The sequence below is a fragment of the Pagrus pagrus genome (assembly GCF_965226575.1).
Source record: "Pagrus pagrus genome assembly, contig: HAP1_SCAFFOLD_198, whole genome shotgun sequence".
In the NCBI taxonomy this organism is placed as follows: domain Eukaryota; kingdom Metazoa; phylum Chordata; class Actinopteri; order Spariformes; family Sparidae; genus Pagrus; species Pagrus pagrus.
In genome coordinates this window covers 65,179-84,481 of record NW_028175265.1, presented here as the reverse complement: position 1 = coordinate 84,481, position 19,303 = coordinate 65,179, and the positions used below count along the sequence as shown (strand labels likewise).

Here is a 19,303-nt window from a genome sequence, read left to right as displayed (position 1 = left end):
GTCTGCCTCCCGGACCAAAACAGGAAGATGGTTCCACAGAAGAGGAGCTTGATAACTGAAGGCTCTGGCTCCCATTCTGCTTTTGGAGACTTTAGGAACTACAAGTAAGCCTGCGTTCTGGGAGCGTAATGCTCTAGTTGGGTAATAGGGTAGTATGAGCTCCTGGAGATATGATGGTGCCTGACCATTAACAGCTTTGTAAGTTAGGAGAAGGATTTTAAACTCTATTCTTGATTTTACAGGGAGCCAGTGCAGAGAGGCCAATACAGGAGTAATATGATCTCTTTTCTTAGTTCCTGTCAGTACACGTGCTGCAGCATTCTGGACCAGCTGGAGACTCAAGTGGTGTGTTTAGTATATGGGAGTAGAAATATAGGAGTTGTATTATAAAAAACATTGTGACACTATGAACCACCCGCACAACTATGACAGTGAAAAACTAAAAGTATCTGTATTTCTGTGATCACAGCACACAGGATGCAACCTATTGCATTGCTCTTCCATTATTTAACAACCGAGGACATGCAATACACCCTTACATTATAAATAACACCGCTGTTAAGGAATAGTGCCTTTATACATGTGTAAAGACCAAATAATAATATATGCCTTTCAATATGTATATTTTCAGTGAAAACATCTGGCAGTGGGACACTGCCACTTCCACCGCCACCTATTGCTGTTCCAGCAGACAAGGTCCAAGACATCACTTTTCAGGCCAGCAACTACTGCATATCTGAAGAGGACAAGGTTAGTAGCTGCATCTGATGTTTTTCACATAAAAACAGTTTGAAAATCGTACAATGTGAACATAACTTTTCTCATTTTGTACTTCCATAATGATTATGAATTGTATAAGCTAATAGAAAACACTGCTGTTTGTAGAGCACTTTGAAAAGTCTTCTAACTGGATCTCGGGACGAAAATCAAGTTTTGACTAAAATCAACTTATAAATCTTTATCCCCACTGCACAGTCTGTGAGTTTGGCTCACTTTGACAACATTCTGTGGAGTCAGGACTGGATAAGAAATGGCCATGTCCAGGACAAAACTGTCAAACACTTAAAGGTGGGTTTGCCATTCTTGAAAGATGTATGTCTTTACAATCTGTCTTTTTAACATGGACATTTAATACTGAAATCGCTATTGTCTCCACTGCACTAGACTGCAGACCGAATATTTCTGCCAAGGCTTGTGGGTCACAGCACTCCTGAAACTGGAAACCACTTTATCCTTTGGGTAGGCCAACATGACAGCACATCAACCATGTCATAAAAATGATGTTAAACACATGTATATCACTATAATTATTCAAAAGAGATGCTTGGACCATGTTTGCTGCAGCACAGTGTTAGCAACATGTTAAATTTGTGTGTAATTTTACTTCAAGAATTAAAGTGAACAGCAGGTAAACAGTAGCCAAAGTAGTATAAAAGTTATCACCCAAACATGCATTCAGAATGAAGAATGCAATAAACATATGATGCTATATTTGAAATACTATGCAAGAAATTTTTAACACTAATATTAATAAATAACACAAATAATAAGTGTAATGTGAGACATTTTATCAGTTACTAAAGGGGAGTTTTGCATTCCCCCATGGTAGTTGAGCTCATATTTGACATGTAAATATGCATTTTTATCTTTTAAGAAGACAATCATATTTACTCAAGTCCAGCATAGAAATATAGGCCTCACACAGTGGACATGCTGCAATAAAAAAGTCATAGAACATTAGGTTTAATTTGTAATGATGTACTGTATAATTGATATGTTATTTTGTATAGCCTTAATGGTGTAATAAGACAGAGACTGATGGACAATATATAAATGTATAAATGCACCGATAACTTGGTTAGAAAGTTATCACTGTGGCTATCAAAAGCATTACTTTTTCTCTGTTAGACAAAACAAAAGATGTAACTGCAGATATATGTGCTTCTGCTATCTTTATGACTTAGGTACTAGACTTCTCAAACAAAGAATTGAGATTGTACGATTCTTTGAGGATTCAAACAACAATGACAGATGACGACATGGCTCTTCTGAGGTGAGAAGTGAAGACACAAAATTCTGAGGGTGGTTCAAAAATTTAGGCAAGGGAATTACTGTCATAGAAATGTGACCCCTTATGTTTTGTTATCAAAGTAATGTCTTCAGAAACCACGGAGGGCTCAAGGGATGGAAGGTCACATTCCCAAAGCAGTGGAGGCAGAGAGACCATGATAACTGTGGGATCTTTGTGTGCTCGGTAAGTAAACTGTTTCAGCTTTGTTAGGAGCTGTCATCATTTGTAAAACACACAAACAGGATGACAACAAGAAATAACTGTCTTGTATGCCATTTGTGACTATGTTTTTATCCCAAAAAAAGGCAGCTGAGAATGAGGTCCAAAACAGAGATGTCAGCAATGACGATCTCTCCCTCAACCAGTGTCGAACTCTAAGAAGACACAATGCGGCTGAGATGATAAAAGGCCTGAGTGTTCAGGTCAGATATATTAAACTTTTCGCTTAAAGCCAATGTTTACTCAAAGAGAATTCAGAGTAATGTTATTTATGTTTTTATTTTTTTATTTTTTGTCATTCACACAGACTTTCCCACTCACCAAAGAAGACCTGGAAAAAATAAACTTTGAGGAGGACAGGATTCAGCAACAGGAAAAAAAAGCAAGCGACTCCAACTGTCATTGCTTAGCCTGGGAAAAACAAGCCTGCGTGTTTCAGCGGGTAACTGGCTCAAAGAGGTATTGAAGAAAGAAATTGAACAGCAATACGCAGCATTTGTGTAATGATTAATGCCAGGTGTTTGATACAAAAGTGGAGCATAATAAAGGTGTCTTCAGTTTTAAGATAAATATAGTCGAATAAGCTGATAGACTGTTTCGATTTGTCTTGTAGAACACTCCACAGTCAAGTGAAAAACTTTTCTTGGCTCGAGTGTAAAAGCTGTGGAGGTTGGATACATTTTGAATGCGCAGGTGTGCAAGGAGACTGGACTGGTGGTTGTGATCGCGACATGACTACATATCTGTAAGTATATGACACATGCTCATGTTCCATTAAATAACCTAAAAAAAAAAAAAAAAACCTAATAAAATATCTCAAATAATTTGCTGTAATTTTATCGTTCTGTCATTACTGTATGAAATATGACCATAATTTGTTGAACAGTGATGTTTTTAAATTGTGCTAGTAGTATGGTACTTTAGCAAGCTGACTTTCAAAGAAATTACAATGTTTTTAAGTGTTGTCCTCCAGCTCAAAAGTCAATTAGGAACATTTTCTCAAATACATGTCTTTGCTATATGGCAATTACAAGCCGACCTCATAGTTCATGCTTTTACTTCTTGCAGGGATAAAGATATTGTGGAATCCACCCAGGCAGACAGCATTTTGACTGACAAAGAGATCAAGGTATTACTGACAGATTTCCCTTTTTGGGTTTGGGGTTTGGTTTGAAAGAATAATGACATCCTTTTTCAAACCTGACATGTTGCTTTTTAAAGGTATTTGGACTGATTAAACAATTTTGTATTCTCAGTGTTTGGAGATAGATCTTCTGTCAGGTCGCATTCTGTCAAACAGAATGTACCTGTTCAGGAACACAGGATACGACCCAACACTGAAAGCATTCTATGCTGACCACCTGTCTGTTTTTGACGACATAAAGGTAAAGATTATACATGCATGTAATGCTAATATATTAATAAACACCTTACAAATGAAAAAATAGTTCATGGTGTCTCTACGTATGAAACGCATACAATATGAAAATAAAGGCAAATATTAATGTTGTCATTATCAATATTTCAGACAGGAGAACTCATTGTCAGGTTAGAAGGGCTTGTTGCCAAACAAGTGGCTGTTGCTGAAAGAGATGCCTACTTAAATGAGGTCATTTTGCCAGAGGTAAGTACAACATATACTTTTGTGTCCAAGTTAGACAAATAAAAAGTTAATTATTTCTTGCCCGGGGGATTAAATGAATTGTGACAATAAAACCACAATGACAAATAAAAAAAAAAATTGTTCCAGGTAGTCATCGAGTGGCTGACACAGCGGTTCAGTATCTGCCGGTATGAAGCAGAATGTATTCTGCTAAGTACCACCTTTTTGTGGAACAAGATGGAATGGTAATGTATTAACATTAAGAAATAGTATTTGCAAGTAAGTGAAACAAAGATTGTAGTGAGTGGTAAAGCATAGGGCAATATTTCAAGTCTGTCTTCTATTTATGTAGCGTTACCCATCCACATTTGTCAAATCAAGTGGATATTTGATAACAGTAGTCCATTTTTGTATAAAAACATTTACTGTGTAAAAGTGTCAATATATTTTTTTAAAACAATAGAACGTCTAAAAATGGCACAAAAATACACATCTCAAAATAAAAAACATTTTGAATTTCTAACAGAAGCCCCTAGAGCAATTTTGAAGAAAATAAAGTCTATGTCATTTTCTAATACATTAAGCAATGACATTATTGCGGCATCACAAATGTCACAAATTAGTATAGTGATCAACAATCATCCCGTACCACGAGATCTCGCGATATAAAATCGTTAAGCTATTTTTCGTGGAGGTTAAAAGCTGTCTCGCGATATGAGTAGCTACAGAACAAATGCAGAGCGGCAGCTCGTATAACGGAGTCTGACGTTCAACTGGCAACATTTAGAGTGCTTGGTGGAAGCAATAAGCGGCACACGGTGACAGACAAGACGGGAACAACATGTAAGCACTATTATAAGCACTAATACTACAAAATAGTGCCGTACACTGTGGCTAACACGAGCACTATGCAAAGACACCCACAGATAGCATAGCCGAAGTTTTACAAGTATCTGCGAGTGACTGCGAGCTTCAGATGCTAAACCATGGTGTTGCTACTGTGACCGACAATTTACGCGAATTGTCGTTGTAGTTGTAGCCAGCTGTCTTTATCACGCTTGAACAAAAAATGTGTCAGTCTATGTTTGCACTTTAAGTATTGAGAGACTATTTTTATTATTATTATTATTATTATTATTATTATTATTATTATCTATTAATTTCTCATTTGAATTTATGGAAAGGAGTTCAGTAACAAGGTCACACACTAGAACTGAAATGACGTTCATTACAAGATAAGAACTATTTAAAACATTTCACGATGGATCAGCATTGTTTTGCATTTTGTGCAAACACTATTTTTCCAGTCACATATTTCATCATTGAAGTTGTCTTTGCAAATAGTGTTCAAAAAACGTCTCATTCTCGTGAACCCAAAATCATGTAGTGTCTCTGTCATGAGCTGGGTGTATCATCACACCACTGTTTTTCAACTAATCACGAAAGAGTTCAAGCGCTGCAGTTACATATTCAAGCTTCCACAAATAAACTTAATGCCTTTTCCATGACTTGGCAGGTTGGAAAGTGGAACTGCCCCAGGTGCCAAATGTGTGCAGACAACAGGAGGGCCTCACACAACGCACTTTGAGGAGGTACTTTATTATTCAATGATAACTACAATTTTTACTTGCATAGTAATTACCAGTCATAAGCGATCATCATCATTCACTGACATTTTGTGCAACCCAACACATCCACATATATGCCAAAAGGTACAAAGTACATCAGTGTTCTAATTTGGATAAATACTCAAGTAAAGTTTTGGTGCAGTAATTTTTAAAATGTTATTTGAATTTGTCTGCACAGCTTTCTGATGAACTTCTTGTGGAGGTGTTTCTGGAAGTCGTCCTCATGGAAGGAGACATGGCCATCGCAAAGATTGCACTTGTATGCAAGAGGTTTAGGGACATTGTATCAAGTAAATGGTTCCAGAAGAGAGCACATTACAGATGGCTACAAAGTAAGTAACAATAACGTAAGCAAATGTATATACAGTGCCTATAAAAAGTATTCCCATAAGCTTTGGCTGGTGAAGAACCCGGGCAACAGTTGTTGTATACAGAGTCTCTCCCATTTCAGCTGCTGAAGCTTTTAACTCCTTCAGAGTAGTCATAGGTGTCTTGGTGGCCTCCCTCACTAGCCTCCTTCTGTGTTTTAATTATGTATTAATGCGTTGTTTTTTTCTCAATAGGCAATGTGTTAAGTTAGTCAAAAAAGACTACAACAATGTATACATTTACGGCAGCACTTGTCGTAAAACCAGCCCAGTGGCATTACATTTGCATATCCATCAGGGGACGGTACCCATCCAACAGTCTCTCAGAAGCATAACGCTCTCTAGCGGCACACACCGTCATGTGTCGGTGGAATATCAGCGGCATAACAGCGGCACACCACTCCGAGGAACGGTATAAGAGTCTGGGGATCGGTATAAGCCGCTGAGCAGCAATCGACATAAATTTGGCCACCTCTCCGAGGAACGGCATAAGGCTAGGCATCGGTATAAGCCGCTGAGCAGCAATCGACATAAATTTGGCCACCTCTACGAGGAACGGCATAAAGGCTCTATGCATCGGTATAAGCCGCTGAGCAGCAATCGACATAAATTTGGCCACCTCTCCGAGGAACGGCATAAGGCTAGGCATCGGTATAAGCCGCTGAGCAGCAATCGACATAACTTTGGCCACCTCTCCGAGGAACGGCATAAGACTCTAGGCATCGGTATAACGCAAAAGTTTTGCGTCGACACATTTTTATTGTTGACATAATCGATTACGTCGACTAATCGTTGCAGCCCTAGCCAACACAGGTTTGTACAATCACGAGGGCCAGAGGACGTGGTTTCAAAGAAATATACTTTAACAAAATGGCTTAAAATGACCTTAAAATAAAGGAGGGTTGCAGGGTTAGCTGACCCAAGGGGGAATATGCAGATAGAGCCACCACACTGGCAAAAGAAACAATGGTGAGCTGGGGCTCACCATGGCGGCAGGGAACTCAAAAATGGACAAAATCCAAACTATAAACCAACAGTGCACTGCAACCAAAAGACTGTGTCAAACACCACCACCAGGGGAGGACTGCCACTCGCTTGGGCCTCAGCACCTGTTGTAAAACAAGAAAAACACAAAATTAACACAAGGCACAGTGTGGGGACCTCTGGGGGAATCTACGGTTTAAAAAGCAAGAAAAGGAAACCAAATACACAATTAATCAATTAATTAATACCAAAGAAACCCAAAGAAAATATCAGAACAAAATAGAAATATTTTATATATCACAAAAAAAAGGAAATAACAAATTCAGTTTACAACTAAGGAATTTAAGAAAATTAACACCACAATATAAACCAACTTAGGTTTGGATCAAATATTAAACAAAGAAAGAAAATAATATTTTAACCCAAAATCAGCTTAATGCAATAAAGACAATCTAAACTATTAGCAAACAAATAATAAACTAAGTGCAACCTAAATTAAATCCACAAAACAATCTTTGATATTTAAATCAATAAAGGAAAATAATGTGTTAAATCAAGAGAAGACAGGTGAGCCAACTCTGCTGGACTCGGACTGGATTTCGTGGTGTGGGCACAATAATGGCGTGACGCCTTCAAACTGGGCCTGAGGCTGTAACCACATACAGTGACCTGAGACAGTATGACACATCTCAGTCCACCCGGAGCCGAGCCAGGACAGCAGCAACCCTTATCATGGTGGCCGATGACTGGAACGCACCAGGACGCCAAATGGATAGATGCAGAACTAGGAGAATGGAGGACCGCTGGTTACGGCAGCCTCGCTGCACAGCAAAAGAGAATTTGTCACAACTAGGGCAATAAGTGAAAAACTGCAGCAGCAGACAAATACGAGCAGCATACCTCTGAGCTCTACTGCACCCAACCTGCTCGCGCCCGCCGGCTCACTGTCGCTCCCAGCACTGCAGCGGGAGGATGAAGCCCCAGAGCCAAATAAATTTGCGATGAAACAGCAGATAATAAAGGGTACCTACCTTAATAACACGACAGGGAGACACGGACATGCACGCCGACCAACACGCCAGACTCACCGCACAGCAGAAGCAGATCGGGAGAGCGGCGACCAACACACCTGGTTTTAATCACCCGCAGCGCTGCCCCACATTAACCTGCACAGGCTGGCACAGCGCCATGCAGTGACCAGGGGAGAGATGGCTCACCCGGCCACATCACCCTGTTGCCGAACATGAGGGAGATGATGGACGAAATGCGCTCGGACATCCTCAGTAAGTTTGATACCACCATCTCGGCAGCAGTTAAGAGAGATCGTGGCGGCTTTGGAGCCCTTTAAGAACAGACTTGCTTTATATGGCGAATCGATCACAGACCTCGAGCGCTCAGACAATGCTCACGACATGGAGCTATCCGACCTCCGAGCTAACGATAGCAAGCCAACCGCCACTGTTGACTCCCTGTCAAAGAAATGCGAGGACCTGGAGGGTCTTTCAAGATGGAATAATGTTCGCTTAGTTGGCCTGCCTGAGGGCACAGAAGGTCCTCGTCCTACCGAGTTTGCTGCCCAGCTCCTACAAGACATACTTGGTCTTGATAACAAACCTATGCTGGACTGGGCCCATCGCACTCTACGCTTTACATCACAGCACTCCTGACACTATTTAGCATGTTAACTTGCTATTGGGCTGCTACTGTTACTAGTCCTGAGGACTACACTTGCCATTCATCCTGGATGTCATGTTTTCTTAATGTGTTCAGTGAACTACAGTTCTGATATGACACCAATTTTTTTATTTATTTATTTATTTATTTTTCTTGTTTACTCCTGCCAGTCTTGATTTTCTTCAACAAGGCTCATGGTGACCACTAGGACTGGGCGATGTGGACCAAAAGTCATATCCCGATATATTTAGGCTGAATATCGATATACAATATATATCCCAATATTTTTTCCGCAAAGTGAGAGCAAATGTTCAGTCAAAGCCAAATATGACATGTCACAAGTAGTTTTATTGAAACCGGCTATTTCTGTAAACAGTAGCAAAATCAAATGAAAAAATAATAAACAGGTTTCTTCACCTGGTTCATGAATAAATGCTCAGCTGTTCAAATACCAAAAAAATGTAAACATACTGTATAACAACAGGAGTACCTTTTTTGAAATCAAAGCTCCGTAAGGTGCACATTTAAATAAAAAAATATCTTAAATGAAAATAGCCTATAAAATAAAACAGGCCAATCTTTTTCTGAAATAAATATATTTATATGAGTAAAGTACAATATCAAAATTTTTTTAGTTTGACAACTATAAAAGGCTTATTAAAATCAAATTACAGATTTTCTTCTCTCTAACAAATCCACAGATGCAAATAACGAACATTACAAAAGAACAAAATATGACAAACACTAGTAAGGGCAGCATTTACATGTATATATATTGGGCGCTGCTCTTGTGGCGACCGGCAGAAGGCGTTGGCGTGTGTGTGTTTTTAGTTGTTTATTAACTCAACAGTGTTTACTAATTTCCAAACCAGTGGCATCCTGTCTTTAACGCTCTTGTGCGCACTTTTCAGATAGTTTTGTAGCGCTTGAGTCGAAGATGGTAGATAGTATTTGTACTTTTCCTGACGGCCACGCTGAATCTCACACTGGGACTGGTTGTCAATCCTCCTCACACAAGTAGGATTCAATACAGTCGTGACATCCTTTTCGGATTTCAATCCCATGGTCTACCAGTGGATCTAACTGTGGACTTTTCCCCTTCCAGTGACGAATATGTTTTTAACTGCAACAATGACTTTATGCGCACCTCTACAAACACTTGGAGTGAGACGAGGAGGAGGAAGAGGGGAAAGAAAGGCGGTGTCCGACAGCGGCTAAGGAAGTTGACCCGGGCTAATCGTCTCCCCTTACCGTCTATAGTCCTGTCAAATGTCCAGTCTTTAAAAACACAAGTCTGATGAACTACAAGTCTACGTGTCTTTCATACACAAGTTTAGGGATGTGTGTGCTCCGCAGACGTTGTTGCTTCCTCCATGTTTGTTGAAGAGTGCCGGAGTGTGTGTTCCTGCCCCTCCCCCCTCTGTGGTGAAAAAGGAGGGGCGGGGGGAGCAGTGCAGAGAGCTCCGGGTCAGCAGCTTGCCTGGAGCAAGGATCACAGCGCAAATTTGAACTATATCGATATATGCGATATGGTCTAATTCCATATCACATTTAAAAATATATCGATATATTTTTCATATCGATATATCGCCCAGCCCTAGTGACCACTTGAATGCAGGAATACCTCAGGCAAAAACTGTAGCACTATAGGTGCCTTACTGTTATGACACAATTGATTGTGAGATGCTGCAAGTGTTCTTTATTGCTTAATGTTCGTATTATTGTTCAATAGGATTGTTTAATGTATTGATTTATTAGTCAGCTTTAGTTACCTGGCTTGGTTATAAGTACATTTATTACAGTGTAATTTCATTGACTTTACCCCATGTTACAGTTCCAATGCCTAATTAGTTGTAGTTCTTCAGTTGTTTATTATAGGCTCTCTTCAAGAGGTGTGACGGATTGGGGGGATGCTTCTGCTAAAGTCCATGTGGGTGGAGGGACGGGTGGGAGGGGAAAGGTACGGAAAGGTTTATTCTTTTTCTGTTTCTGTCTCTTTTTGTTTTGTTTCTTCTTGTCTTACATCAGTCAAGTTTTCACTTCCAGCTTTGCCTCAGATCATCATAATATCTCTTACATAATACTCCTGTTAGCTGGCTATGACCCCATCTAATGCAACTTCAGCCAGTGAGTGTGCCATTAGATTCACTAGTTTCAACTGTAAAGGGCTCAATAATCCTATAAAACTAAGTAAGATACTGCACCATCTTTACCATCTTGGTGCCGTTGTAATTTTTTTGCAAGAGACCCACCTCAGAGACTCGGACCATTCTAAATTGAAGAGGGGATGGGTAGGTCAGACTTATCATTTCTCATTTCAAGGCAAATCTCGGGGTGCAGCCATCTTGTTACATAAATCTGTTCCCTTTGTGCGTTCCATTACCATCTCTGACCCTAATAGGCAGATTTATCATAGTTGCTGGCAAGATTCCACAACACCCGGGTGGTTTTGGCTAACATTTATGCTCCCAATTGTGACAACGATGCTTTCTGTAAAAGCCTTTTTCTAAATCGCTCTGATTTGTCGTCACATCACTTAATATTTAGGGGTGTTCCAACAAGGGTACCTCACGATTCGTTTCGATTTCGATTATGGGAGCTTCGATTCGATTATTGGCCACGATTCTTCGATTATTGCAATTTTTTATGCTTTTTTCCATACAAGATTGATTTTGTCTTCATCTGTGGCTATATTTGTAAATAAATAGCCTATCAATTAACTCAGTCTCCTAAAACTACACTCATAAAGTAAATAACAAGGTTTTTTGAACATTTGACTTGTATTTTTCAAAGACACAAAATATTTTATTTTATGACTATGTAAACATTTGCACTTTGACCTACTTAACTTTGACCAGGGAAAGCTCCACTTGCAGGAGAGCCCCCTCTATTGGCGGAAAACACTGAAAACAGTCAAGCCCTGGATTTAATGAGGCGTAAACATGTGACGTGACGTGGCGTGAAGCACAAAGTTGGGCAGTGATCAGTGACAACAAAGTTGTCTTCAAAATAAGAGCTTTACATTGCACCCCATTGGATTTTAGAACTGGGTTCTTAGCGGGGGGCTTTTAATTTGAAAGTAGCGACCGTTCGTAACTTGCCGCTACACAACAGCTGACAGTCAGCAGCTACTAGCTGTTTGGTTGTGTCCGCTAGCTGTCAGCTACAGAGACCGAGGAGACGGTAGCATCTCCCGGATCTCAGCGGCTTTCCAGTTGCTCATCTTGACATCCGCGGATGAAGTGATGAACTGACTGCTGTGATCAGCTGTTTCCTGGTTTTAAAACTCCCGGCTGCGGGTCGCACAACAGTGCACGTTATCGACACCACGGCATCAGCTTCCATAGTTACGCTGATGATACACAACTGTACATTGTTGTCTCCTGATGACACAGGGCAAATTGATGCCCTTTTTAACTGCATTGTAGACATCAAGTCATGGATGGCAGTGAATTTCCTACAGCTCAACCAGGACAAAACTGAGGTTTTAGTTATAGGTCCTGAAGGCCAGAGCGAGAAACTTTTTTACCAAAACTACAAGATCTTAATCCAACACAGTCAGTAAAAAGTCTGGGTGTGATTTTTGATTCTGAGCTGATTTTATTCCACATATAAAAAATATGACGAGAATAGGTTTTTATCATCTAAAGAACATAGCCAGAGTCCGCCCGTTTCTCTCCCAGGCCAGTACGGAGGTGCTAATGCATGCTTTTATTTCCTGTCGCTTAGATTACTGTAATGCCCTGTTCTCTGGTCTTCCCAAAAAGAGTATTTTAAATCTCCAACTATTACAAAACTCAGCCGCACGCGTGCTGACGAGGACCAGAGGGCGGAAGCACATTACACCGATTTTAGAGTCGCTGCATTGGCTCCCCGTCCACTTCAGGATTGATTTTAAGGTTCTTTTACTGTTTTTTAAATGTCTTAATGGCCTTGCGCCCTGCTACTTATCTGACCTGCTTTTACCATATCAACCCTTGCGGAAACTGAGGTCCTCTGGCACCGGCCTTTTATCCATACCAAAACCAAGAACTAAAACCCATGGTAAGGTGGCATTTAGCCACTATGGCCCCCACCTGTGGAACAGCCAAAAAATTGTATTTGTTTTATTTATCTGCGGTATTACTTTATTTTATTCATTATCTTATGTATTTTTATCCTTTAACTGTTCACTCTATTTACTTATCTTTTGTCTGGGTTTTTATCCTATCTTATGTTTTTAGTCTTTAAGGTTTAACTCCAGTGTTTCCCCAGGGGGTCCTCCACAGGGTTAGGGTTAGGGTTAGTTGTGTCTGGGCTGCTGCTGGGGGTGCTGTCCTTGGGTCCCTTCGGCCCAGCCTCGGGTCTGTTGGGGTCGGGGGGCCTGAGCACTGGTGCCCCCTGTGGCACAGCCTGTGACTCCTCCCAATATGGACGACCCCAAAGGTGGCGCTTCCTCAATCCTCAGTGCCTTGCCATGTCTCCCAATTGTCAGTTGTGTGTGTGTGTGTGTGTGTGTGTGTGTGTGTGTGTGTGTGTGTGTGTGCAGTATGGAGGGTGGGAGGGAGGCGCTTTCTTTATTATTGTTTTATCTTTCATGTGTAAAGCACTTTGTGCTGCACGCCCGTGTATGAAAAGTGCTATATAAATAGTTTGATTTGATATGAATATATGCTTTAAGAACTTTAATTCTACGCATGCACCATGGCGTCTCAATACACGCTTATTTTCAAATGATAATTTTGTTAACTTAGGGTTAGTTTGTTGTCTCACAACAAATTGATTTTTTTGTGAGTTTTAATAAAACACCCGATGTATCTGCCTCGGTACTATGGGAGGCCTTAAAGGCATACATCGGGGGGAGATAATCTCCTACACAGGTTATGAGAAGAAACTTAGAAAGAAAAAATTAACTAAGCTGACACAACTTATATCTAAACTTGACAGGTTGTATGCTACTTGCAAACCTCCAGAGCTATATAAATAGCGCCTCTGTTTACAGGCAGAATTCGATGTTCTGACGACACGACGTACTACTGAACTTCTCCTACAAACAAAGTCCCAGTTCTATGAGCATGGAGATAAGGCCAGCAAATGGTTAGAGCACCAATTACGTCAGGCATCAGCATCTCACCTTATCCCACAAATTCAGACTAACTCATGTAACACCACTGAACGCATGGAAATTAACAATGTGTTTAAGGAATTTTACACGTCTCTCTATTCATCTGATCAAGATGTCACTCCTGATTTTGACATTTAAAAAAAAAAAAATTTGGTCGTACCCTCGCTTGAGCAAGCAGCTGCGGAAGAGTTAGAGAGGCCAATCACTATTACTGAACTTAATACAGCTGCTTCATCTCTGCAAAATGGGAAGAGTCCTGGGCCAGATGGCTTTCCCTCCAAATTTTTCAAAAAGTTTTGGCAAAAGTTTTTGCCCCTTTGTTATTGGATATGTTCAATGAATCATCTGAATCGGGCCGCCTTCCTCAAACTCTCAATCAAGCCTCCATTTCCCTTCTCCTTAAAAAAGGCAAGGACCCGTTAGACTGCACCTCTTATCGTCCATTAAGTTTATCGAATGCTGATTTTAAATTGTTATCCAAACTATTAGCCCTACGCCTGGAATCCTTCCTCCCTTCCTCCCTTCTATCATTTCCTTGGACCAAACGGGGTTCATTCGAAATAGGCACTCTTTCTCAAACCTTAGACGTTTGTGTACTTTACAACGTCCTGAAGCCATAATTTCGTTAAATGCCGAAAAGGTATTCGATAGGGTTCAGTGGGATTACCTCTTCTATGCCTTGGAGAACTATTTCATGGATTAAGTTGCTCTATTCAGCCCCACAAGCTTCAGTCAGGACAAATAATATCCAATCAGAATATTTTCGCCTTTATCGCTCTACTAGACAGGACTGTCCTTTGAACCCCTTATTATTCGCAATCGCCAATGAACCTCTCTCGATAGCCCTTGGTCTAATCCCCTTATTACAGGCATATTTAGCAACCATACTCAGCTGAGAGTTTCCCTTTATGCAGATGACCTACTTTTATATGTTTCTGACCTGCCTGTCTCAGTTCCCGTTGCTCTTGCCACCCTTCATTCATTTGGTCAAATATCTGGTTACGAGTTAAATCTGAACAAAAGTGAGATATTTCCCATTAACCCCGCTGCTAAGATGTATCCCCTGGAAAATTTCCCCTTTAAAGTTGCCCATTATAGTTTTGTATATCTTGTAGTCCATGTTACACATACATTTGAAGACCTCTACAAAGCTAACTTTGCCCCCCTATTGACCCGAATCCAGAAAGACTTTGAATGATGGTCTCTGCTCAATCTGTCTTTGATTGCATGTGTCAACTCCGTTAAAATGAATATACTCCCTATACTCCCAAGACTCTCCTACCTGTTCCAGTGCTTACCAATCTTCCTCCCTCAGTCTTTTTTTCCATAAACTAGATAGCCTGATTTCAGAATTTATCTGGAATAAAAAGATTCCTAGGCTGCGCAAACAATATTTACAAAGACCAAAGCCACTGGGAGGGCTGGCCCTGCCAAATCTTAGATTCTATTATTGGGCTACCAATATCAGGATTCTTAAATACTGGCTTCAATATGAGGCTTTTGATCCTCCCCCAGCATGGCTGGTTATGGAGGCAAGTTCAGCAAAGCCAGTCTCCCTGAAAGCCTTAGTGCACTCCCCTATCCACTCCTCCACTTTTCCCTACACCAAAAATGTGATTAAGACCTCACTCAGGATCTGGGTTCAGTTTAAGCGCTACTTTGGCCTACAGACTTTCTTTATGTATGCACCACTTGCAGCTAACCATGCATTTCCTCCTTCCCTTATAGACAGGGTTTTCTTAAGGTGGACACATTTTGGCATTCATAACTTTAAAGACCTGTATATCAATAATGTCTTTGCTTCATTTCAGCAACTTCCAGACAAATTCTCACTTTCTAAGCAACATTTCTTTAGATATTTACAAGTCCGAAGCATTGTCATGACACTTTTCCTAGCTTTCCTAATTTACCCTCTGACTCAGCTTTGGAGGATTTTCTTGATACCAATCACCACTCTTAAAGGCTCCATCTCATATCTATAACCAAATGATTCTTTTACGTTCAGAGCCCTTAGGCTTAATAAAGTCTCTCTGGGAGGAGGACCTGGGGGTAGCGATATCAGAGGAAGTCTGGACAGAGATTTTGAGACGGGTACATAAATCTTCTATTTGTGCAATACAGTCTTAGCCAGTCAAACCAGGTATTATAGGTACGGTATACTAATTTGCACTGAATAACATTTATGAGGGTGTGATAGGTAACTCCAACTTGTGATAGGTGTCAGCAATCTCCTGCAAATGCTCTGGCATTGTCCATCTCTATACAGACCCTTTCCAAAAAATTAGAATATCATGGAAAAGTTTATTTATTTCCATAATTCCATTCAAAAAGTTAAACTTTCATAGATTATAGATTCAGGGCCCACAATTTAAACGATTTCAAGTATGTATTTGTTTATTTGTACATAATTTGTGCTTCTGGCTCCCACGGAAACAGGAATTCAAAAAATTAGAATACTGTGAAGAAATCACCATTTACTTCTCAGTTTTTGCAGGAAAAAAAAGAAATAAATTAGGATCACATCAAATCAACCAAAATATGGTACTTTCAAAACGATATGTCAATCTTCAATACTTGGTTGGGAATCCCTTTGCCTTAATCACTGCCTCGATGCGCCGTGGCATTGAGGCAATCAGCCTGTGGCATTGCCTGGGAGTTATGGAAGCCCAGATTTCCTTGATGCTTGCTGTCAGCTCTTCTTTGTTTTTGGGTCTGGTGCCCCTAATTTTCCTCTTGATAATACCCCATAGATTCTCAATGGGGTTTAGGTCCTCACACGTCTTCCTCCAAACCCTTGGACCTTGGTTCCCGAATGAAAGGCACACTTTACTTTCATCTGAAAAGAGGACCTTGGACCACTGGCCAACAGTACAGTCCTTCTTCTCCTTGGCCCAGTTGAGACGCTTCCTACGTTGGCTCAGGCTCAGCAGTGGCTTGACCCGAGGAACCCGACAGTTGTAGCCCATCTCCCGGATGTGTCTGAATGTGGTGGTTTTTGAAGCTGTGACTCCCGCCTCATTCCACTCTTTCTGGATTTCTGCCAGATTCTTGAATCTTCTCTGTTTGATAATCCGCTGAAGCCCACGGTCATCTCTTCTGCTGGTGCATCTTCTCCTGCCACATTTCGCCCTTCCACTAGACTTTCCATTGATATGCTTGGACACCGCACTCTGTGAACAGCCAGCCTCCTTAGCTATGAACTTTTGTGGCTTACCCATCCTATGGAGGGTATCAATGATGATTGAACCAAAGTGAAGCAATTTAATGACACCTGGGGAAACCTGTGCAGGTGCTTTGAGTTTAGTAGATGATTAGTGTGTGACACTAAGTTTAAAACATTCGTGCCCTGCAAAATTTGGGCTGATTTCTTCACAGTATTCTAATTTTTTGAATTCCTGTTTTCGTGGGTTTTATGAGCTGGAAGTCCAAATTATGTACAAATAAATACTTGAAATCGTTTAAATTGTGGGCCCTGAATCTATAATCTATGAAAGTTTAACTTTTTGAATGGAATTATGGAAATAAATAAACTTCTCCGTGATATTCTAATTTTTTGGAAAGGGTCTGTATAATTACTGGACTGAGATTTTTAGAGAGAGGTGGATATGTTATTTCTGCTGTGATGAGGGTTATATGTCGCTACTTTGACTTGGGATTTCTGTTGCTTTCTGTATTGCAGTTTACTGTTACCTGATTGATGTGCCTGTATTTCTTATTTGTTTCTTTTTCTTTTCTTTTTTTTTCTTCCTTTTTCTTTCTAATTGTCTATTTCTGTCCTAGTCCTACTTTTCAACTTTTTGTATTTAATTTTCTTCATTGTGGTTGTTCTAGTTTTATACAAGTTGTTCGGGCATGCAGCAATGCCTCAGTGACCACTTTTTCTTTCTGTTGTTTTTCTAAAAAGAAAAAATGTATACTTAACTCCTTGTAAATGTTTTGATACAAATGTATACGTCTGCAAAACCCAATAAAAAAAAAGTTTAAAAAAAAAAAATTCTGCTGCTGCCATTTGTATAAAGGGAAATGGTGTTTGAAATGGAATGTCTATCAGGTTTATCAAATCAACTGACAGAATTTAAGGACATGTGGTCACTTTTCTGTAGTTTTGTTTTTTTTCCCCGTATATCAAATGACCACAAAACTATATTATGATATTTAAGGACCTTGTCCACCAAAATGGCGGACACTGACAAAGTCTAATGCAACCTCTGCCCCTCAAATTACCAGCTTACCATTACCATGCACCATTGTATTGATGGTGAACACGTCAAATATTAAAAATACAGTAAACAGTAACCAATGTAGGCTTCTTGTTTGTCACCCATGGAGAAAGTCCCCAAACTCCCTGAAAAAAAAGCTCAATTTTGTGAGTTGTTGAATTGGGAGAAACTTTGTGAAACACTGTCTCTGACAAATTCTCTATTATTTGTGATTTGGTGATGTACGTGTTAATCTGTATAGTGCAGTAAAGTGAGATGTGATCACAAGTGGTCACTCGGACGCATGTTAATGTCAGTTGTGAACTGACAGACAGAGCTGTTTATATCAGATCACTTAGGACATATGGTAATACCAGGTCTGACCAGCCTCATAATTTCACTTTTACTATAGATGTAGGTATACATATACTCATACAAGACTTGCAAATTATAGGAACTGTAGCTCCTTCCATTTACTTTTATTTAAACATTTGTTTTTGTCCTCACTTACAGGTAAAGGAACACCCTGGCAGCAAGCAGAAGTAGAGGCAGTAGAGAGACGAATGAATCGATTCATCCATTTTTGTATTGTACCATCAAAGAGTGAATGCGAGAAATGTTTAAGGGCTGAACCACAAGCTCTGAAGAGTCGGAATTGACAGAAGTTGAAATGTTGTGTTTATAACCGCATTACAGCCCTCAAAAGGAAAATTCAGCTTAAATAGTATGGAGAATACAATGAAAAGGCTGGTACTGAAGCATTGTTTTTTTTCCTAAAGTCTGATTTCTCAGCAAAACACTGTTCCTGAAATTGTTGAATGTCAAATTAATTTCCCATGTTTAAAAATAGAATTGTAAGGAAATCACCTTATTTGAAACTAACTTGCCATGTACTCCATCACAGTCTAGGGTGTCTTTTGAGAAAGTCTAAATTATTAATTTGTGGTAATGTATTTGTGAACAGGAGAACTTGGTGTGTCATGCATGCCCTAATTTGGCACTAAAAGTAAGCCTGTCCTTGTAACAACATGCATGTTTCTTGTTGTTTGTTTCTGGTATAAAGTGTTCTGATGCAGTTTGTAAATGCAATGGCTTTTGAATAGCTGATCAGCGTGAGTGTTCAGCGTCAGGCTTTCAAAACATTCCATGGTCTCAGCAGTATTGCTAAAACCTGACTAAATCACAGATGGATTACTTGGCTCAGATAGAGATTCAAGTCTGGTTTATTCTTCTTTGTGTGAAATGGCTATCTTTAGGGAAATGTAAACTAGGTCTGTCTTTTCTAATCAGTGGCCATAAACCTGTAAATTTTATCCTTCAACATGGACACGAGAATGTTCTTAAGGTATTTTGGTTTTACACGTTGAATAGGGACTAACCATACAAGAGTAAAAAAAAAGTCCTTTTACAAATGTAGGGAAACATGTCCCTTGCCTCTGCTTTTAATTGCGGT

At 40.0% G+C, this 19,303-nt stretch overlaps 2 protein-coding genes across 3 annotated transcripts; both read left to right on the top strand.

Annotated features, from left to right (window-relative positions):
* Positions 1-1,973: 1,973 nt before the first annotated feature.
* LOC311254053 (uncharacterized protein) lies at positions 1,974-2,756 on the top strand (the record flags this gene model as incomplete). The annotated part of the gene is made up of 4 exons (XM_084384475.1): positions 1,974-2,053; positions 2,152-2,254; positions 2,377-2,493; positions 2,598-2,756. Exons 1-4 carry the CDS (start codon positions 2,025-2,027, stop codon positions 2,754-2,756), a joined length of 408 nt encoding a protein of 135 aa, XP_084240601.1. The 5' UTR covers positions 1,974-2,024.
* On the top strand, positions 2,673-18,608 carry LOC311254055 (uncharacterized protein). 2 transcript variants are annotated; one of them, XM_084384477.1, is made up of 9 exons: positions 2,673-2,749; positions 2,904-3,035; positions 3,359-3,419; positions 3,547-3,675; positions 3,819-3,914; positions 4,041-4,138; positions 5,410-5,485; positions 5,700-5,853; positions 18,364-18,608. In XM_084384477.1, the coding sequence occupies exons 2-9, from the start codon at positions 3,022-3,024 to the stop codon at positions 18,507-18,509; spliced, it is 774 nt and encodes a 257-aa protein (XP_084240603.1). In that variant the 5' UTR covers positions 2,673-2,749; positions 2,904-3,021; the 3' UTR covers positions 18,510-18,608. The 2 variants fall into 2 exon arrangements, with proteins under 2 accessions (XP_084240603.1, XP_084240602.1); XM_084384476.1 differs by lacking the exons at positions 2,673-2,749; positions 2,904-3,035 and having other exon boundaries at positions 3,226-3,419.
* The last annotated feature ends 695 nt before the right edge of the window (positions 18,609-19,303 follow it).

Bases quoted from the DNA above. Each gene is read 5' to 3' on its own strand.
- LOC311254055 (XM_084384476.1), top strand. From the start codon at position 3,240: ATGTTTTTAAGTGTTGTCCTCCAGCTCAAAAGTCAATTAGGAACATTT. The intron at 3,676-3,818 runs GTAAAGATTATA...TCAATATTTCAG, and splicing joins CTGTTTTTGACGACATAAAG to ACAGGAGAACTCATTGTCAG. The intron at 4,139-5,409 runs GTAATGTATTAA...ATGACTTGGCAG, and splicing joins TTGTGGAACAAGATGGAATG to GTTGGAAAGTGGAACTGCCC.